This window comes from Phodopus roborovskii, unplaced genomic scaffold (genome assembly GCF_943737965.1).
Source record: "Phodopus roborovskii unplaced genomic scaffold, PHOROB, whole genome shotgun sequence".
In the NCBI taxonomy this organism is placed as follows: domain Eukaryota; kingdom Metazoa; phylum Chordata; class Mammalia; order Rodentia; family Cricetidae; genus Phodopus; species Phodopus roborovskii.
The window spans coordinates 15,587-38,449 of record NW_026126446.1 but is presented as its reverse complement, the minus strand read 5'-3'; the positions used below and the strand labels follow the sequence as shown (position 1 = coordinate 38,449).

The 22,863-nt window shown below is 38.7% G+C and overlaps 1 protein-coding gene across 1 annotated transcript in view; it reads left to right on the top strand.

The window, feature by feature from the left end:
* Window positions 1-22,863, top strand: part of Ecpas (Ecm29 proteasome adaptor and scaffold) — a gene marked incomplete at its 3' end in the record, with an annotated part of 129,567 nt that overhangs the window by 91,276 nt on the left and 15,428 nt on the right. The window contains 12 exon segments of the mRNA XM_051187859.1: window positions 144-289; window positions 717-771; window positions 1,601-1,715; window positions 2,819-2,887; window positions 4,335-4,452; window positions 4,829-4,996; window positions 14,103-14,182; window positions 14,731-14,836; window positions 15,864-15,911; window positions 16,684-16,805; window positions 18,367-18,497; window positions 18,500-18,516. Coding sequence (XP_051043816.1) covers window positions 144-289; window positions 717-771; window positions 1,601-1,715; window positions 2,819-2,887; window positions 4,335-4,452; window positions 4,829-4,996; window positions 14,103-14,182; window positions 14,731-14,836; window positions 15,864-15,911; window positions 16,684-16,805; window positions 18,367-18,497; window positions 18,500-18,516 — 1,175 coding nt within the window.

The following is a 22,863-nucleotide window of genomic DNA, read 5'->3' as shown; positions in this document are numbered from 1 at the left end:
CTTTAAAAAGATTAGTTTATGCTAGGCTCTGGACATTCTTGGTCATTTGAATTTTAACATCAGGTTATTGTATGATTTTTGTGGAAATTTTTTTTTTATAGGAAAAATGTTTTAACTGTGATCTTTCTTCGCTTTTTCCTCAGGTGCCAAAATGAATGATGTTGTTCCCTGGGTTTTAGAAGTTATTTTAAGTAAGCATATTATCAGTCCCAACCCACATGTGAGGCAAGCAGCCTGCATCTGGCTCCTTTCTCTTGTGAGGAAGCTAAGTACCCATATAGAAGTGAAGGTATGCTTCATAATATGAATTGTATATGTGATGAACTCTATAAGTATTTATAAATTAAAACAGCAAGAAAGTGTATGAGTTTGGAATCATTAACAAATAGCAATAGTTCAGAAATAAGCTCCATGTGAAACAGTAAGGATGATGATATGATTAATACTGACAAGAAAATGACCTAATGTGAAGATGTAAAGTCAGAAGTGCTAGTAATGGGGATACTCATATTGAGACAAAGGTTAGACTGAATGCTTAGACTACCTTTGAGGGTACAACTTCTAATATGGACATCTGTAAATAAAGATGAGGGAATGGAAAGGTGGATGACTGCTTTAATACTGACTCTCTGGCCTCAGTGTATCATAACAGTGAGATCCTTGTTTCTCTGTATCTGTAGGTCTTAAGTGTTCTAAAGCCTTTTCTCTTCTTCCAGTCTCATCTTAAGGAAATTCAGAGTGCATTTGTTTCGGTTCTGTCAGAAAATGATGGTAGGTTGTTGGTAACTACTTGACTTGTTAGCGTCTTTAAACTTATTATTTTAAATTTTAAAAATTGAAATGAAATGTAGCACAAAAACTTGTAAAATAAAACCAGCCATATGCTTTTAATCCCAGCATGTGGGAGGTAAGAGGCAGGAGGGTCATGAAATTCTGTCTCTACCTAGAATTGCAATAATATTAAAAATTAATTTTTTTTAGTATTAAAGGTAATTGTATTAAAGTGAAAGCCAAGATTAACTAGTACCATTTTCCTAGGGTACAGGAAATTGAAATTCTTTTTTATGTATGAATTAAAACAGCTTCTGCAACTTTATATTTTTAAAATGGAGTTGGGGCCTTAACATTAGTGTTAAACTTTTTCTACTTGTGATTATTTGTCCTCTTTGATTAAAGCCAGGGAAGCATAATATGTTAGAAATTTAAATAATAGCTTTAAAAAAAAAAAATCTCATTTAAGACGTGTAGACTTACATTCCCTTTATTTTTCTAAAATTGCATATGGGTGTCAGGGTAGTTGTTTTATCTTTAATATAAACCACTTATGTTAATATTATGATACCATAGTTATTACTGTGACACTGTAGTTTATTGGCATTTTATTAGTTTTTTTATCATGATTTCTCATTTTTGTTGACTCATGATATCATGTCTACTGAGTTGATTTAGGAAAATAGAGTGATTCTGCTTTTATATCTCTACTTTTATATAATACATTTTAGAGTAAAGATAAGTACTTGATAGAAAATAATTGGTCAGGAGATAAATTTCTTTTAGAATAGTGTAATTTTGTCTTTTTTTTTTTTTTTTTTTTTTTAAGAACTCAGTCAAGATGTTGCCTCAAAAGGGCTTGGGTTGGTTTATGAACTGGGCAGTGAACAAGATCAACAAGAATTGGTGTCTACACTTGTAGAAACACTTATGACTGGCAAAAGGTATAGAATTTAAAAATTTCTGGTACGAATACATAGGACATTCATATTATGATATGGAATAAGGAAAAATTCTACCTTATATTTTCTAATTAAGCCATTGCATATGATTGTTACACAGTTTAATTATCCCAGTGTATATACTATTTACATGAACTAGGTCATGTTTTCAAACTTGAATTGTCTCATGACAATTAAAGCTTCAGGTTAGAAAAACACTATAATACCTTTGGCTAAAGAGAGTTAAGATGTGATTAATAAACTTGAATGTCATTTATAATCTGATCTGTGATGAGTACATGGAGGGGGATTGGTTTTGCAATTGCTTGCTGCTTTCTGTTAACCTCCTGTGCTGTTGGTTGTTATTTACTCTTAGCTTTTTTGAGGGCCCACCACCTAGCTCTGAAATAAATACACGGAGACTTACTATTTATAAATGCCTGGCCTTAGCTTGGCTTATTTCTTGCTAGTTTTTCTTTCCTTGTTTTTTTTTTTTTTTTTTTTTTGTCTTGAGACAGGGTTTCTCTGTGAAACAGTCCTGGCTTAAATTATCCCCCCTACCTTTTGTCTCTGGGCTTTTTCCTTTTCTTATTTTCACTGTTACTCCATGTTTGGCTGGAGGGTTGGGTGGCTAGCCCCTGACATCCTTCTCTCCTTGTTCTATCTTGTGCCGTCCTCCTTCCTTTTCTTGTTTCTCCTATTTATGCCCCCCCTATCCTTTCTCCTGCCTTGCTATTGGCTATTGCTATTCATTAGACCAATCAGGTGTTTTAGACAGGCAAAGTAGTACAGCTTCACAGAGTTAAACAAATGTAACATAAAAGAGTGCAGCTCATCTTGCATCATTAAAACAAATGTTTTTCAGTATAAACAAATATAACACACTTTAAAATAATTTTTTATAACCTTGGTTATAACTCTATACAGAAATCTTTAGTATCTGCAAATTTGTTTGCATTTGAGTTTAGAAAGTTTCCAGTCTGGCAGAAAAAAATAGTTTATATATTTCATACACTAGATACAGATTTTATTAGTTTGAAAATGGATGTATCCATTTGCTTATTGTTTGTATAGAAAATTTGAAGCTAAATTTTTATTTGTTTTAGAGCTAAACATGAAGTTTCTGGAGAGACAGTGGTATTTCAAGGGGGAGGCCTTGGCAAAACACCTGATGGGTAAGTGTGCTAAATCTAAAACCAGTGATCAACTAAGACATAGCAGGAATGTTGTTTGTTGATGGATAAATAAACACTCTATTGTTTAGATTGGGTTTCCTTGGAAATAGACTCTGAGCTAGAGATTGGTATGCTGGAAGTTTATTGGAGAATACCCTTGGGAATGTCTTTGGGAGGGGTGAGCAAGTAGATAGCTGATGTAGAGGGAAAGTTCCATAGCCTCACTGGACACTAGATTCCTGAGGTGCTATAAGCTAGGATGACATGGCCTTTCAAGGTTGTCCTTCTCTGAGGCACAGAGCCTTGACCTTGGGCCTACTTTTTAGGCATTTATGCCTGTTCAGTGACTAATAACTTGTGGTATGCTGCTTTGTGGGTGACCATGACCGTAAAGACTTAAGATTCTCAGAGACTGACATTAGGTTCAGAACTATCTGTCTACTTCCAGGTGGTTTATCTCTCCTGTTATTCTGTATCTCACTGTTTTCACTTTGAAAGTCCTTTTTATTTCCTTGTTTTTTACGATTCTTTCTGAGCTTTTCTGTCTTGTTTTTTCTTCCTTTCTCTTTTATGGGGATAAGGTCTTATTATATTGTCTAGGTGGTTCCTGAACTAGTTGGCTCAGTTGAATCCTCTGGTATGACTACAGAGGTACAAACTACTGTATCTAGCTTCTTTCTGAATTAAAAAAGTGATGATTTTTCACAAAATGATATTTAAGCAACTAAAATTTACTTCAAGGAAATTTAATACAAAGAGATTTTCAAATGATTCATGGTTATGAGAGATTGTGTACAATATGATGAGTTGTTGAGTTGTCTTCTGAGGTGCAAAGAGCTTCAGTTCCATGGGAAGTGGAGATGCATTTTAGGTATTGTGCTTGTTACTACCATATACCTGATAAAAAAGTGACTTAGTGTATGAGGGCTTATTCTGGTTCACAGATGGATGCTGTAAGATCCATCATGAAAGGGAAGGAATGCTGGTAGATGACTCTGGTTGTAGGAGTGTTTAGTTGGGCTTCCAACTCCTGACCTCTTGGTGGAATAGAAAGGAGAGATGGGACTGGACTCTAATATCTCAAAGCTTATTCCTGAGTAACTCCTTCCTCCAGACAACAAAGATCAGCCCTTTTAGCGATTCTACAACTTTCCAAAACAGTGCCATGAGCTGGGCACCAAGAATTCAAACACATGAGCCTATGGGAGGCCTTTCACATTCAAATCACAATATTTATTTACCAGCAGAAAGACTGAAGAATTATTGATAATAGAGATATATGAGTTTATATTCTTTTTTTCTGTCTCCTCAGTGATGAACATGGTATTAGTAACTCAGGGAAAGGATAGTTTAAAAGAGTCCACCTGTAATATTGGTGGTAAAATTCACATCAACGCAAAGATAGCTAGAAAAATGTTTTTATTTTGTATTTCTTTTTGTTTCAAAGCCAGGGTCTTTCTACTTACAAAGAGCTTTGTTCTCTGGCAAGTGATCTTAGTCAGCCAGATCTGGTATATAAATTTATGAATCTGGCAAATCACCATGCAATGTGGAACTCCAGGAAGGTAAGTTGCTATATTGTTTTGTTTCTTAAATTTTTGCTGGAGGTCAAACCAGGGTGTCATGCATACATGACAAGTGCTCTACTACTGGATGAAATACCCCCAGCTCTCACTGAGTTTTTAGTTTGTATTTTCTCCAAAACCAAACTTGGTATATTAACCATGTAGTGCCAGTTGATATGTAGTTAATTTTGAAAGGTTTATGTCTAAAAGTCAAACTACCATATTAGCCATTATTATTGCTAAAGCTCGAATACTAAATAATGCTCTATTCAAGGACAAATTTTAGAAAGAATATTTTGTGACTTGTTTTTGTATTTTATGTGTTGGTATTTTACTATGGCAGGCACATATAAGTCACTCTTTTTATTATTTATAGGGTGCTGCTTTTGGTTTTAATGTAATTGCTACTAGAGCTGGAGAACAACTGGCTCCTTTTCTGCCTCAACTAGTTCCTCGACTTTATCGTTACCAGTTTGATCCCAATCTTGGAATTCGACAGGCTATGACAAGTATTTGGAATGCATTGGTTACTGACAAGTCAATGGCAAGTATCTTTGAACCTGTGTTAGGAAATCTAGCTTGGCTATGGTACCACATGGACTGAAACCCAGTGTTCCCCTCACCCCCTTCACTTTGTATATTTATTTGCTTTCATTGCTTGTTTATTTTTTCTTTCAAAGATGATGTAACATTTACTGAGATCTCAAAGATGAAAGTGATCTAAATGTTCATTGGGTGGATAGATAGTTTAAAGAATTACAGTATATTCACATAAATGGAATATTATGTGTTAACAGGGATCACTGATGCCATGGGGAATGGGTCCATGCTTACAGAGTTACTTTCATTGGGAAGACAGAGAAAAGAAATAGTCAATTGTTATATATATATATATATATTTTTTTTTTTGGTTCTGTCATCTGACTATTCTATCCTCCTTTCAGATATGACGGTTTCTCAGGAAGTGCTCTGAATACTGTTGTCCTCTTAGCTTTCTTTTTGTTAATTCTTGGGCAAATAAACATTCTGTTTATTGTAATGGTCCTCAGTTCTATTCTGGGTCAGATAGGACATGTACTCCATCCATATTTATGAATTTAACTTCCTGGTTATTGTTTTCACTTTACTGTTGTTCACATGTGCCATAACTGTAACGTGTCCAGTAAAGAGCTGACAAGCAAAAAGACACCTTTCCTTCTTTACTCTTACTGTTCATTGTAAGGGGTACGGTTTTTCCGCCCGCCGCCTGGTATTGTCCTGCCGCCGCGCCAGCCCCAAATAATACACAGAGACTCTGTATTTGATACAATGCTGTTGGCCCGGTTACTTGTTTCTTATCGGCTAGCTCTGCCTTAATTATTAACCCATTTCTGCTGATCTATGTATTTCTCTTACCGGGGGAGCCGGCGGCATACTGCTTTCTTCAGACTCTCCATCTTGACTCCTCCTTACTACTTCCTATTTCCTCCTTGTCTCCTAGTCCCTCCTATCTTCTTACCCTATTGGCTAACAGTGCTTTATTATTAACCAGTATGAGAAACATATATACAGAATGACATCTCCTATCAGTTCATGTATTTGTCCAAGCCAGTAAATTTGCTGTCACCTTTTTTCTGTCTCTGTCTTATAGGTGTTCCCCCCACCCCCAAATCCCACATTGAATTTAGTAGCAGTTTTTCTTGAGTCTGCTCCCTTCTCCCTCCCTCCCTCCCTCCCTCCCTCCCTCCCTGCCTCCCTCCCTCCCTCCCTCCCTCCCTCCCTCCCTCCCTCCCTCCCTCCCTGCCTCCCTCCCTCTCTCTCTCCTTCCCTCCCTTTTACTCTCCCTTTTACCCTCTCTGCCCTCTCACATGCATTCTAACCACCCTCCCCTCCCATCACCCCACCCCAATTCCATATGTATGGGAATGCCATCCAGTTGGGGTCATGTAGATCTGTCAGGTCATGTGAAGTAGGGACTAGGGCTTCTCTCCTGTCTCTAGATTAAGGCAGTTATCCCTCCATGGGGGATATGTTTGCAAAGTCCTTATGTGCACCAGGGATACATCCTGGCTCCACTGTCTGAGGTCCATTAGACTGCTCAGTCCTTCTGGCTGAGACCCATATTCAGGGGGGCCTGAGTCAGTCCCATGCTGGCTTCCCAGCTATCAGTCTAGTGGCCATTAGCTCCTCCTTGTTCAGGTAAGCTATCTGTATGTGCTTCTGCCACATGGTCTTGTCCTCTCCATCTGCATCTGGGTTCTAGTTTGACTCAGTGTTTATGTGTGGGTGTTTGATCCTGTTTTCCACAGGCATTAATTGAGGGCTCTATGGAGAAGTTAGTTGTTGATCTCACTTTCCGGGAAGGGCATTTACGATAGCCTTTCCACGGAAGCTCAAATTGTTAGTTGGGAGCAGTCTTGTAGTTCTCTAGACCTTTCTTTGTGTTCAATTTTATCTTCAAACCAATACTAGTTCCCTCTTTTATGTTCTCTCTCTCTCTCTCTCTCTCTCTCTCTCTCTCTCTCTCTCTCTCTCTCTCTCTCTCCTGTCTCATCTTCTATTCCTAACCAGGCTCAATCTTCCTGGTCGCACATTTTCCTTTCCTCCCCCTCATTTTCTCCTACTTCTCTCTCCATTTGCTGCTTCCCCCCACTTCACCTGAGCTCTGGGGGACTTGTCCCTTCCCAGTTCTGTGAGGGACTGTATATGAATCTCTTAGAATACACCTTGTATCCTAGTTCCTCTGGTGATGTGAATTATAGGCTGGTGATCCTTTGCTCTAGGTCTAAAATCCATATATGAGTGAGTACATACTGTGTTCCTCTTTTTGTGACTGGGTTACCTCATTCAGGATGGTTTCTTCAAGTGCCATCCACTTGCCTGCGAATTTCAAGATACCATTATTTTTTTCTGCAGAGTAGTATTCCATTGTGTAGATTTGCCACATCTTCATTATCCATTCTTCAATTGAGGGGCATCTAGGTTGCTTCCAGGTTCTTGCTATTACAAATAGTGCTGCTATGAACATACTTGAACAGATGTCTTTGTTGCATGGATGTGAATCCTTTGGTTATATGCCTAAGAGGGGGATTGCTGGATCCTGTGGTAAACTAATTCCCATTTTCCTGAGGAACCGCCATACTGATATCCAAAATGGCTGTATGAGTTTGCACTCCCACCAGCAGTGGAAGAGTGTTCCACTTTCCACATCCTCTCCAACATAAGTCATCACTGGTGTTTCTAATTTTAGCCATTCTGGCAGGGGTAAGATGGTATCTCAAAGTTGTTTTGATTTGCATTTCCCTGATAGCTAAGGATGTGGAGCATTTTCTAAAGTGTCTTTCAGCCTTTTTGATTTCCTCTATTGAGAATTCTTTTTTCAGTTCTGTACCCCATTTTTTAAGAGCGTTATTTGGTATTTTGTTGACTAGTTTCTTGAGTTCTTTGTATATTTTGGAGATCAGCCCTTTGTCGGATAGAGGATTGGTGAAAATCTTTTCCCAATCTGTGGGCTGCCGTTTGGTCTTGTCCACTATGTCCTTTGTTTTACGGAAGACTCTAAGTTTGAAGAGGTCCCATTTATTAATTGTTTCTTTCAGTGTCTGTGCCCCTGGAGTTATGTTCAAGAAGCGGTCTCCTATACCAGTTTGTTCCAGGGTACCTCCTACTTTTCTCTTCTAGAGGTAAAATGTGGCTGGATTGATATTGAGGTCTTTGATCCATTTGGACTTGAGTTTGTGCATGGCGACAAACATGGGTCTATCTGCAGTCTTCTACACACCCTCATCCAATTGTCCCAGCACCATTTGTTGAAGATGTTGTCCTCGCCCCATTGTATAATTCTAGCTGTTTTGTTGAAAATCAGGTTTTCATAGGTGTGTGGGTTAATATCAGGATTTTCAATTCAATTCCATTGGTCTACCTGTCTATTTTTGTGCCAATACCAGGCTGTTTTCAGAACTATAGCTCTGTAGTAGAGCTTCAAGTCAGGAATGGTGATGCCTCCTGAAGTTCTTTTATTGTATAGGGTTGTTTTGGCTATCCTGGATCTTTTGTTTTTCCATATAAAGTTGATTATTATCCTTTCAAGGTCGGTGAAGAATTGTGGTGGGATTTTAATGGGGATTGCATTGAATCTGTAGATTGCTTTTGGTAAGATTGCCATTTTTTACTATGTTTCTCCTACCTATCCAAGAGCATGGGATATCTTTCCATTTTCTGGTATCTTCTTTAATTTCTTTCTTTAGAGTAACAAAGTTTTATTATATAGGTCTTTTACTTGTTTGGTAAGCGTTACACCAAGATACTTTATGTTGTTTGTGGCTATTGTAAAGGGTGATGTTTCTCTGATTTCTTTCTCTGTCTCTTTGTCGTCTGAAAAAAGTAGGGCTACTGATTTTTTTGAGTTTTTCTTGTATCCTGCTAGTTTGCTGAAGGTGTTTATCAGCTGTAGGAGTTCCCTGGTAGAGTTTATTGGGTCGCTTATGTAAACTATCATATCATCTGCAAATAGAGACTGTTTGACTTCTTCCTTTCCAATTTGGATCCCCTTGATCTCCTTTTGTTGTCTTATAGCATTAGCTAGAACTTCTAGTCCGATATTGAAGAGATATGGAGAGAGAGGACAGCCTTGTCTTGTTCCTGATTTTAGAGGAATTGGGTTAAGTTTCTCTCCATTCAGTTTGATGTTGGCAGTTGGTTTGCTGTATATTGCTCTTATTATGTTTAGGTATGTTCCTGTTATCCCTGACCTCTCCAAGACCTTTATCATGAAAGGATATTGAATTTTGTCGAAGGCTTTTTCCACATCTAAGGAGATAATCATATGGTTTTTCTTTTTCTGTTTGTTTATATGGTGGATCACGTTGATAGATTTTCGTATGTTTAAACCATCCCTGCATTACAGGTATGAAGCCTACTTTGTCATGGTGGATGATTTCTCTGATGTATTCTTGAATTCGGTTTGCCAGTATTTTATTGAGTATTTTTGCATCAGTGTTCATCAGTGATATTGGTCTGTAGTTTTCTTTCTTACTTTTGTCTTTGTGAGGTTTGAGTACCAAAGTTATTGTGGCCTCATAAAAAGAGTTTGGCAATGAACCTTCTATTTCTATCTTGTGGAACAGTTTGAGGAGTAGTGGTATTAGTTCTTCCTTGAATGTCTGGTAGAATTCTGCACTGAATCCATCTGGCCCTGGACTTTTTTTTGTTGGAAGGCTTTCGATGACTGCTTCTATTTCATTGTGGGTTATAGGTCTATTTAAGTTGTTTGTCTGTTCTTGATTTAATTTTGGTAAGTGATAGTTATCCAGAAATTTGTCCATTTCCTTTGAATTTTCAATTTTTGTGGAATACAGGTTTTCAAAGTATGACCTGAAAATTGTCTGGATTTCCTCTGTGTCTGTTGTTATGTTCCCCGTTTCGTTTCTGATTTTGTTAATTTGCATGTTCTGTCTCTGCTTTTTCGTTAATTTGGATAAAGGTTTGTCTATCTTGTTGATTTTTCTGAAAAAACCAACTCTTCGTTGCATTGATTTTTTTTTTTTTTTTTTTTTTTTTTTTTTTTTGTATTGTTTTCCTGGTTTCTATTTTGTTGATTTCAGCCCTCAAGTTGATTATTTTCTGGCATCTACTCCTGCAGGGTGAATTTGCTTCTCTCTGTTCTAAGGTTTTCAGTTGGGCTGTTAATTCTCTTATGTGAACATTCTCTGTTTTCTTCATATGGGCACTTAGTGCAATGAACTTCCCTCGTAGCACTGCTTTCATGGTGTCCCATAAGTTCGGTTATGTTGTATCCTCATTCTCGTTGAATATTAGAAAGTCTTTAATTTCTTTCTTTATTTCTTCTTTGACCCAGGAGTGGTACAATTGCACATTGTTCAGTTTCCATGAGTTTGCAGGTTTTCTGCTATTTGTGTTGTTGTTGAATTCCAATTTTAAAGCATGGTGGTCCGATAAGATACAGGAGACTATTCCTATTCTCCTGTATCTGTTGAGGTTTGTTATGTCACCTAGTATGTGGTCGATTTTAGAGAAGGTTCCATGTGGAGCAGAGAAGAAGGTATATTCTTTTGTCTTTGGATGGAATGTTCTATAGATGTCTATTAACCCCAGTTGAGACATAACTTCTGTTAATTCTTTTTTTTTCCTTTGTGGAGTTTCTGATTTGTGGTCCTGTCTAGTGTTGAGAGTGGTGTATTGAAGTCTCCCACTATAAGTGTGTGAGGTTTTATATGAGCTTTGAGTTTTAGTAGTGTTTCTTTTACGAATGTGGGTGCCTTTGTATTAGGGGCATAGATGTTCAGAACTGAGACTTTGTGTTGATGGATTTCTCCTGCAATGAATAAGAAATGACCGTCTTCATCTCTCTTGACTAATTTTGGTTTGAAGTCTAACTTGTTAGATATTAGGATAGCTACGCCTGCTTGCTCTTTGGTTCCATTTGATTGGAAAATCTTTTCCCAACCCTTTACCCTGAGGTAATGTCTATCTTTGAAGCTTAGATGTGTTTCTTGTATGCAGCAGAAGGATGGATTCTGTCTTCGTATCCATTTTGTTAGCCTGTGTCTTTTTATAGGTGAGTTAAGACCATTAATGTTGAGGGTAAGTAAGGACCATTGATTGTTGATTCTTGTTTGATTTAGGTTTGTTGTTGGCAGTGGTATTGTGAATATATTAGTTCTGCTTCACCCTTGGTTTCTAGTGTAGTTGGATTATCTGTTGCCTACATTTTTGTGGGCGTAGTTACCTTCCTTGGGTTGGAGTTTTCCTTCCAATACTTTCTGTATGGCTGGATTTGTAGATACATATTGGGAAAATCTGGTTTTGTCATTAAATATCTTGTTCTCTCCATCTATAGTGATTGAGAGTTTTGCTGGATATAGTAGCCTAGGCTGGCATCCGTGTTCTCTTAATACTTTTAGAACATCTATCCAGGACCTTCTGGCCTTGAGGGTTTCCATGGAGAAGTCGGGTGTAATTTTGATAGGTCTGCCTTTATATGTTACCTGTCCTTTTTCCTTCACTGCTCTTAATATTCTTTCTTTATTCTGTATGCTAGGTGTTTTGCTTATTGTATGTTGAGGGGCTCTTTTTTCTTTGGTCCAGCCTATTTGGGGTTCGGTATGCTTCTTGTACTTTCATGGGCAGATTTGGAAAGTTTTCCTCGATGATTTTGTTGAATATGTTTTCGGCACCTTTGAGCTGGGCTTCCTCACCTTCCTCTATGCCTATTATTCTTAGGTTTGGCCTTTTCATGGTGTCCCACATTTCCTGGATATTTTGTGTTAAGGATTTGTTGGATTTATGATTTTCTTTGTTCGATGAATCTATTTCTTCTAGTTTATCTTCTGTGCCTGAGATTCTCTCTTCCATCTCTTGAATTCTATTGGTTATGCTTGTATCTGTAGTTGCCGATTTTTTTGCCCAGCTTTTCAATTTCCAGCATTCCTTCTGTTTGTGTTGCCTTTATTTTCTCTATTTCAGTTTTCAAGTCTTGAACTGAACTGTTTCCTTCACCTGCTTAATTGTTTTTTTGGCTTTCTGTACTTTCCTTAAGGAATTTCTTCATTTCTTCCCCTTTTTTGTTTGTTTTTTTTCCCTCCATTTCTTTAAGGGATTTTCTCAAATCTTCTTTGAGGGCCTCTATCATTTTTATGATGGTAATTTTTAAGTCATACCCTCTGCTTTGTTGTTGTGTTCCGTTCTAGTTGGTGTAGATTCCCTAGATTCTGGTGGTGTCATGCTTGTCTTTCTGTTGTTAGATGTTTTCTTGTATTGCCTTCTTCCCATAGCTTCTTCCAGTAGGTGTTGGTGGGGTCTCCCCCTCTCTCTATGGTATTTCCCCGATGGGCTTATGTGGGTCTGAGATTCAGTATCTTTAGCTCTGTGTGGTCCAAGCTCTCTAGGAGGTTTCTCCATAGACAGGGATCCAGGGATGGGGTCAAGGATGAGGATCCAGAAGAAGATGCCAGCAGGTACTCACATTGGTCCTCTGGCCAATAGCTCTGGCCAATAGTTGGCGGAAGAGGGCAAGGGCTGAGCTGGAACTTGAGAAGGTTTTGCAGGATAGTCGGATCTCACTGGAAACTGGCGCTCTCCAGCTGAGACCTGGTTCTTTGGCAGAGGCCAGGATTTGGGGGTCAAGGATCTTGCCAGCAGGAACTCAGAGTGGACCTCTGGCCAATAGCTGGCGGAAGAGGACAAGGGCTGAGCTGGAACTTGAGAAGGTTTTGCAGGATAGTCAGATCTCACTTGAAACTGGCGCTCTCCAGCTGAGACCTCGTTTTTTGGCAGAGGCCCGGATTTGGGGGTCAAGGATCTTGCCCGCAGGAACACAGAGTCTGGTTAAAATTCTTATATGGATTTTAGTTCATATTTTTTCTTTCCAATACTGGTGTTTTAGCCCAGGCTCTTAAACATGCTAGGCAAATGCTCTACCACTAATATTTCCCAAGACCTATTTAAAAAGTACTTATTTTGATACAAGATCTTGATCTGATTCATACTCAGCCCTGAACATTTGTACTTCTTGCTCAGCCTCCAGATTAGCTTAGGTTACTTTGAACTTGCAGTTTACTGTTACAACTGAGTCTACCATCAGTTTGTTATCACCAAAGCTTAGATTAAACTCACTCATCCTTCTTGACCCACACATTACAAGATCTGGGACATGGTACAGTTCTGTTCTTTTTCTTACATATATGACACAGTTTATTCCCATTCATGGTTGTTGGTACTTGAGGATTCGACTTTGAGCGCTCATTGGATTCTAATTGCTCTAGGATAAGATGTGGGTCAACCAAGATTTAATTGGCTAATGGAGTTATAAATATGAGTTCAGTTTACTGGGGTTGGCTCTTGAAATGTGGGCATGTTCTTTGAGTGAAGGACTGTTAAACCACAATTATGATGAGACACCTATGGAGAATACAGGAGGGGATGTGGGAAGCTACCTGCTTATTTAATTTTAGGTGAGTTATTTATTTCTCTGCTTTGATCATCTAACATGTAAATGTGTATAACAAAACTATAAGAGTAAAAGTGAAAAAGTTGAGAATCTTTAGATCTGTTGGTGTGACAACTGAGTCTCCCCATCAATTTATTTTTACCAAAGCTTCGATCAAGCTCACCTAACCTCTGAATCATTGTAATACTTGTTTTTGCACCAAACACTGCAAAGTACAGAGATGCCCTTTGACCACTGAGGTCTCCAGTGTAATGGAGCAGTACAATCATAACTTGTGTGATATGATTTACCTTAGGTATGTGCTGTGGTAACATGGAAGAAATTTGATAGCAGAACTTCTCTGAGTGGTGGCTACTCTGAATCTCCATGGGCCAAAAGTAGTTACTCAAGTTGGACATGGAAAAGGATTGCAGAAGTAGTATGTGCTAAGTTACCGAACTAAGACCAGACAAGGTATCTGTATGACTGGATGAGTCACAGTGGGCTTGTGTCATATAAAGCCCAAGTGATTAGACTTTATTCCATGTACTATGGAAAAGGATCATCTACCTTTACACTTTAGAGTACTTGCAAAGTGCTCAGAGATTTGTAGGCTGAGAGGCCTAGGAACACTTTAATAAAGAAAACTGATCAGTGCTGTTGGGAGGTAAGTAATTTGATTGTTGGATTTTACATTTTTCATTGTATCTTTTGCTTTCATTAGGTGGATAAATATTTGAAGGAAATTCTTCAAGATGTGATTAAAAACCTTACCAGCAACATGTGGCGAGTTCGAGAATCCAGGTACCACTTGGAAAATTAGATTAGCCAAATAGAGCTGGACAGTACCCTTCAAATTTCTAAGGTTTTTTACATGGTGTAACAAAGATTAAGTTAAAACTACCAATAAATATATTTTTAGTTGAGTTAGTTCTTTTTTTTTAACTATTTGAATTCTACTAGATGATTTGCCTCAATTAGCTTATAAAAGTATGAAGTTAATGAATCTGTGGATCTCTGGTTAAACTGGTAGATGACATAGGGTAGAATTTCTTTATATGTGCAGTTTGTACACATTCAGTGCTTCTTACATGCTTGTGAGACATTGAAAGCACATAGGTAAATTAAAAGTGGTGTATTGTTATATCATTCAAAGGGATTGAATTATATGGTTGTAGGGATTGTCACTGATTTGTTTCCTAATGTTTGAGGTAATACTAGAATAATTATGATTATCTTGGGGTGAGAAATAGATATGTAGTCTATATTATTGTTCAGTATAACTTTTTGGTAGTAAAATATTGGACTTGTTTGAACATATTTTTGAAATAAGTTTTTTTTTTTTTTTTTAGCTGTTTAGCTTTGAATGATTTATTGAGAGGAAGACCTTTAGATGACGTCATTGACAAACTTCCAGAAATGTGGGAAACACTTTTTAGAGTACAAGATGATATTAAGGTATTATAGAAATAAATATACATTTATATATAGACTAATTTAAACTGGAATTATTAAAATATGTCATAGAGTTTAAAAATTCATATATTTCAAAATTCTCTGTCTAGACAATTTTAGGAAACCATAGGTTTATCTCCAAATTTGATATATAAAGTTACAAGATTGGGTATCTTCATTAAACTGAACTGACTTAAAGAAGGTGGCCTTTTCTTTTTAATAGAAATCTCATGATGCTGTTGGATTAGGAGCAAATACCCATTCTGATGTAATATGTAATGACTAAAGTTTCAAAATGTGGACATTCATTTCTAAATAATGTGATTAATAAAAACATCTGTTTCTTGGGTATTTTTTGCTTTATATTACTATAAGCTTAGATAATTTGTAAACGGAAATGGTTTAGCTATTTCAGAGGTTATTATTTATCATGTTTGGGCCTGTGCAAGGTCAGAGTCTGAGGTAGAAGAAAACACTTACTTGGGTAGAGAACAAAGAGAAGGAAGAGTGTCTGAGGCCCCATAATCTCCTTCAAGGGCTTGTTCTCAATGGTCTTGACTTTTCTCCCCATCTCTGAGGTTCTAGTAGTGCCTTTCTGGGGACCCAGCCTTTAGCACATAAATCTTTTGAGGATAATTAAGATCCAACTAAAGTACTAGATTATCTAATTTTTAAATTATTTTGCCATCCTTAAAGTAGACCACTAGGGTTGTCTTTCTTGTTGCTTTATTCATTAGAAAATGCTAATTAGAATTTTCACAGAGATTTTTATGTATTTATTTTTTATACTACATTTTATTTTTGGACTGTTGTAGTTAATGACTATATTTTTATATGAGCAAAAATAGAGGAGATATATATATATATTCCTCAATGGTCAAAGAGCCTAATGAAATATTATCTACTTAAACCTGTTATTGAAAGTTATGTTTTACTATTTTGTATTAGGATCTATGGTAGTTAACTACCCATTATAGAGATAAGAATGAATGCTGCCTAATATATAATGCCAGACTTTTCTCATTTTTAGGAATCTGTACGGAAAACAGCAGAACTAGTTCTGAAAACTCTGAGTAAGGTGAGAATACTCATCTCACAGTAGGATAGAGTAGGTAGGGCAGGGCAGGACTCACCATGCTTTTTTTTGGGGGGGGGGGAAGCATCATGTGACATAGTATTGCCTTGTATAGTTTACTGCTCTTACAGTGAATAAGAAAGTGGGTTCTGTAATGCTAAAGGTAATGTATCTTGAGCACAGTATACTTTTGGTTAAATGCTTCTACATGAGCTATTCCTTCCCTTTGACTCTGAAGAATATATTACTCACTTAAATAAAGCAATATGTCTTTCTTTTAATATTTTTCCTAAATTTATGATGGGCAAGCGTTTTAAAACCAAATAGTCTGCCACTTGGACTTACTATTGTAATTTGCATTCTAATTGCATAAACCTTGTCATTGATCACATTACTAAGTAGTTAAGGGTATGTTTTAAATCCTTTCATGTTTAGGTCTGTGTTCTTTACTAGAATATGTTCTGCCTTTTAAAAAGTGCTTTCTTATAGTGTTCATCACATCTTCACCTCCTTTGTTTTTCATTATACAAATCAGAAAGTAAAAGATCAGAGAATAAAATATATTACCAAATCTTCTGTTTAGATATGGCAGATCTTTAGGACCCAGTTCTGGTTATTCCTCTATCTCCCTACACCCCCCTCCCCCATAATGGCATAGAAAGTAGATTCACTCACTCTTTATTTCTGATAGTGACATAGAAAAGCACTTTGTAAGAGAAATGCTTTAATAGTTGAGAGACCAGCTTCACTAATGTCCATGCTCTTTGTATGTGAGGTTTGTGTGAAAATGTGTGACCCTGCCAAAGGAGCAGCTGGCCAGAGAACCATTGCTGTCCTCCTGCCCTGCCTTCTGGACAAAGGAATGATGAGTCCTGTGACGGAAGTTCGAGCCCTCAGGTGTGGTTTGGTTGAAGTGAATGTATTGGAATTATTTAGTTTATAGCCAGTCTGTAGAAAATGTGTTTTCATGAATGTCAGATTCCTAAAAATATGGAAAATGGGTTGAGGAGAATCTGTGGAGGTAACCCAAGCATTTATGAAAAGATGTGAGTCATAGTATTTTTATAGACCTTGATTTCAATTAGCATTCTGAGTTGCATATTATTCTATTGTCATTGGCCCCTTTCCTTAGCAAGCGCATACTGCTGTTATACCACAGGTCTTCAGGGGGCTTGCTTGTTGGGTATAACCAACTGTTTTGCTGTTCATGGTAAACTAATGTATGTGGTGATTGTTAATGGTGTCTATAACTACTGCCTGAAAGACAATGTGGAACTTAATGATGGTTCAGTGATGACCCTAATAGTGTAAAATAACACAACAGGGGATACATCCTGCATACAGCATTGCTTATGACAGAGTTTTGGTTGTATGGGAGGCAGAGTCTACCCATGTAGCTCACTTTGGCCCTATATTTTCTATATGCAACTCAGCCTGGCCTCAAACTTGTGATCCTTCAGGCTTATATGTCAGAATGTTGGCATTACTCGCATAAGCTGTATTTTTAAAATAATTGAACCTTTACTTGGTTAGCCTACATATTTGTACAGGATATATGTTAACACAGCTGGAATATAATCAGTGAGGTCAAATGAGACAGGTTGGGACTGTTAAAAAGTTTCAAGAATCAAGCTGGTATGATGGCCACACCTTTAATTCTGGTACTCGGGAGGTAGAGACCATCAGATCTCTATGAGTTCAAGACCAGCCTGGTTTATATAGCAGATTTCTTGTCAGTCAATGCTTTGCATAAGGAGACTATCTCAGAAAACATCCAAACAAAGAAAACAAACAAAAAATGTTTGAAGATGGTGTTGGGTAGACTTTGACCTCTGAATCTAGATCCCAACAAACTATCATATTTTTAGATAAAAGTTTTGTTATGTAGCCAAGGCTGGCCTTTTGAGCTCTTAGCCACCCATCTTAATCTCCCAGGTACTAGGACTTCTAGGCATTCACCACAATCAACTCTTAAAGAAAATTTCTGGGAAAACCAGAAAACCTTGGATAATAGATGAGATGACGTTTTGATATTTTTCAAGTATAAAATTGTTCTGTTTGTGGTAAAGTACTTGTCTTATAAGATACATACTGAAATTTATTTAGCTTAAAGTGGTACAACAGTAGGGGAAAATAATGCTTAAATGTATGAAGGAATTACAAATGAAGTAAAATTTGCCATTGTTACTAATTGTTGAAATAGGTAAAGAGGACAAGGAATTTCATCTTGAGCCTCTCTATGTTTTATGTGTGCTTACTTAAAAATATCTGTAATTTTTTTTTTAAGTGCCAAGTGACCTGGGTTCATAACCATAAATTCTACTTTGTCATTGCCTAAATCAGGCTTTGAACCATATGAGTATATTCCTAAATGCAATTGCAGGACATCCTCATGATTAGATTGTAGGACTTTTTATATTTGGTGAAAAGACTCAGATTTTGTGTTCTGTGTGTCTAGCATTAACACCCTTGTGAAGATCAGCAAAAGTGCAGGAGTCATGTTGAAGCCACATGCCCCCAAACTCATCCCAGCACTGCTAGAGTCCTTAAGTGTATTGGAGCCTCAAGTTCTCAATTATTTGAGTCTCCGCCTACAGAACAAGAAAAGGTGAGTTGATAGCAGAATTGTGTTGGTTAGCATTGATGAGGTATGATCACTGTTAGATCCATCCAGTGTCCATAGACACACTCTAACTGATGGTGCTTTCACTCTTAAACACTACATGCAGTGGGTTTGTTTTGTTTTGTTTTTTGGGGGGGGAAGGCCCTGTTCAGCTCATATATGTTTTCATTAATCAGATAAAAATCAATAATTGCACCCTCCTCCCAAGACAGGGTTTTTCTGTGTAGCCTTTGTCCTGGAACTCACTCTTTAGACCAAGCTGGCCACTTACTCAGAGATCACTTGCCTTTGCCTCTGCCTCCTGAGTGCTGGGATTTAAGGCATGCACCACCACCACTTGGCTAAAATTGACAACTTATTAACATAATTTTAAGACTCTAAAATTAGTTTTACATTTTTAGGGGGTGAATCTATACCTAGACTGTGATCTAAAATTGTTCTGCTTTGTCTTTGATCAGTTAGTTTTTAAAAGTTGTCTATGACACCTTTATTAAGGGAAAATGAAATCCACCTGGAAGGGGTAGAAAGCAGTCCCCTAGAGGTCTCCACTGTGAACTGTTGGGGATTGTCCTTCTGTCTGCTGTGAATATATGTTTTTCCTATTGGTTGATGAATAAAGCTGTTTCGACCAATGGACAGGCAGTATGTAGCCAGACAGGAAGTATGGGCAGGACTACTAGACTAGGAGAATTCTGGGAAGAGGCATGGAGAGAGGAGCCTCCAGAGAGATACCAGGTAAGTAGGATGCCTGGGCATTCTCCAGTAAGACAAGATGATGCAAAGATACATAGATTAATAGAAATGGGTTAATAATTGAGAGAGAGAGAGAGAGAGAGAGAGAGAGAGAGAGAGAGAGAGAGAGAGAGAGAGAGAGAGAGAGAGCTAGCCAATAAGAAGCCTAAGCCATTGGCCAAACAGTTTATAATTAATATAAGCCTCCGTGTGTTTATTTGGGACTGAAGGGTGGTGGGACTGGGATGGACAGAAAGCTTTTGTCAACAATGAACAGTTTCTTGAGGCTTCAGAATTATTTTTCATAATAATAAGCTACAAAGCCCCAATTACTCAATTTAAAAACAAAGTCAGAGTTTGGTTATTTTAATAATGTGCATTATGTCTGTATATGTTTTATTTCATTCTTTTCAATTCATTTATACTAAGATCAGGTGGCTATATTTTTGTAGGGAGGTTTTATAATAAAGGTTCTTAAACTTCCCTTATTTCTGTATCTTTGGTAACATTGAATAATTGAATAGCATCAGTCATACAAAGAGCCTTACTGTTGTTTTTGAGTTTTTCCTTTATATACATTGTCAATTATCTTTTTATACTCTCTTAGCTCCAGCCTTCTTACCCGTGCTCCCCCCTCCCCAACTCAGACCTTATGCTTGGAGCACTTTGCCACTCACTGAGCTAAATCCATAACTTTGGGGGCTAGAGAGAGGCCGTAGCAGTTAGCTACTTTGTGGGTATGTACAATCACTCATACTTGCCAGCCCCTATACATAAACAAACAAATGTTTAATCCTTAATTCCCGTTGGCTGTTTATATATTTCTGTGAATTGTGTTTTATTCTATGCCTAGTCTCCCCCCCCCCCTTTTTTTTTTTTTTTTTTTTTTTTTGTTAAATGTAATTTCTTTATTGATTCTTTGGGAATTTCACATCATGCACCCTACCTCTCACTTACGTCCTAGTCCCCTCATATCCTTCCTCACACCCCTGTGGCACCCACAAAAGAAAATTAAAAGAAAAAAATCAAAACAAGGAAACAAACCAAAGCAAAAATAAAACAGAACCCTCTATAATCTTCCATCTTTTCTATCTCTCCAATACCTCCTTATTCATTCTGCTGTCATTGAGAGTGGTGTGTCACATAATATAGTACCCTTTTGTCCAATCAGCTTTACTATCAAATGTTCATTGCAGTGAGTTTAGGGCCTTTGGTTTCTGGCACACCATCACTACTGGATCTTCACCAAAATTCCTCTGGGGTATCCTGTGGCCACCCCAGTCATGGATATCCTGTGGGTGTTATTCTACATGACTGGTTCCTTCACAAGCTCCAGCAGGTCCTAGGTGGGTGGATGTTAGGATGGGTCAACCCAAGGCCCAGCTGTGGGCCTGTATGTTAGCTGAGCTTGTCATTCTGGGTTACTGGGGCTGCCCACCTCAGACAAGGGGCCAGAGCCAGCTACCTTATACCCATGCTATTGGGATCAGGGTGGGGGTGAGGCCATCTCTTCTGAGGGTGGGGTGCACAGCTCTCTTGCTGCAGTGTTCAGCGAGAGGCAAGGTCAGCTTTCTTAGAGCCTGCAAGGGAGGCTGACTTAGCATGATCCTTTGATTTTTATCACACATGGTTTCTATGGCCCTCTGAGGTGACACAGGCCTCAGACATGAATACAGACTCTAGCTACAGCTGCACCATGGACCCCAGACATGTCCTTCAGCAGCAGCCTGGGCCCAGACCTCATCATGGTACCTGGTGCAAGCAGGCTTCCCACATCAGACTACCCCTCACCACCTTGTGTTCTGCCTCTTTCCACAGCACACGAACCATTTCATTTCTTTTTATCTCCATGTCTCCACCACCTACTGCTCATGATAATGGGACCCACAGGCCTAGGCTGGTCAATGGGTGGTCAGCACCCACTTGAGCAGAATTGCATTAAATGAACTGTGGACCTTTTTGTTGTTGTTATTTTACATTTATGTTTACTAGGCCTGTTAGGCCTATGCAATATAAATGTCAGTGTTTTCTCTCAGTTCATTATTCACTATTTCATTCTTAATTTGCATAATCTACTCTAATAAATTTATTTTGTTGTTTTCCTCTAAATACTTTTGTGTCCCCTTAAAAAAACTAAACAAAAACAAAACTTTGATTCTTTGTGTATTTCTCAGTATGCATTCCGATATCATCTCCCCATCTCTTTGCATCTGCCCTTTGTCCTTGCAACTTCTCCCCAAATCAAAACCAAATTTAAGAGAAAACCAAACAGAACAAAGAAACAAAAAACAAAAGAAGAATAATATTCTGGAAGTTGTAATGTGTCCTGTGAGACACACAGTTTACCCTTTAGTCTGTTGATGTTTACTTGCAAGTGTTCATTACCATGAATAATTGGTCTGGCTTGAAGTTTACTTTACACCACCGATAATGGTCTCTCATTGGAGCTCCTCATGGATATCCTGTTGTTCTGTGTCATGGAGATCCTGTTGTTTTGGATCTGTAGGTTCATCCCCTTCTCATGCTCCCAACAGTTCATAGATTCAGTGGATGTTGGGCTAGGCCAACTCATAGCCCTGGTTCTGGGCCTGGGTGGTCCTTGGGTTGGTCAGCTTGCTAGCTTTTTCTTCATCATTACTACCTGGATGAGCTCTCCAGCACTGCCTCAGCTAGCTCACCCAGTGTACCTACAACAAGGAATAGGGCCAGTTCTCCTACTCTTGGGCCCTGTTACCAGGGCCAGCTTTACTGTTTTATTCAGGCAAGGTGCAACAAGGCCCTCTCTCCCGGTTGCTATAGGGTGCATGGATGGGAGAGGCAGGCAGGCTCAGCTCTCCTGCTCTAGCATCCTTAGGGTTGGCTCAACTATATCCTTGACCACAGGGTCACTTCTAGTGCTTCCAGGTGAGGTGCATATTTATGGTGAGTGGTGAGGGGCAAGCTCTCCTCTGAGGGGTAGGGTCAGCTTGACTGTTGCAGTATCCAATGGAGGGCAAAACCAGCCATCCTCGAGCTAGGGAAATGCTTGTGACCATCTCAGCACAGCATGGTTCCAATGACTCCCATGTTAACTCAGGACATGGATATATCACCACAGACCCAGACATGGCCCTTGGCACCCCTTGGGAATCTGTACACATCACAGCCCCAGTGGCATCACAGGCCCCTCAGATCAGCATGGATCCCCCGGCAGTAGCATGTCCCCTAAGTGGCTGGTCAGACCCTGGGCATCCACAGAGCCCTCAGTGGCAACTGGAGCCTTGAACACCACCCCAGACCCTGGCTTCGCAGGGCCACAGACCCAGAAATGGCCCTAGGCATTGGTCACTGCCAGGATATTTCCATGATTCCAGGTGACAACACTGGCCACCCAGATCATCATGGTCCTGGGTGCAGCACAGTCCTCAGAAACCGATATAGTTTTAGGTGGCTGACCAAATTCTGGTCATCCTACATGACCCTTGATGACAACAAGAGCCCTGGACATTAACTCAGACCTTGCCCAATGTAGGGCTATAGACCCAGACATGGCACTCCGAAGCAGCCCTGGCCCAGATTATGCCTTAGTCCTGGGTGACAGCACAGGCCGCCCAGATCAGG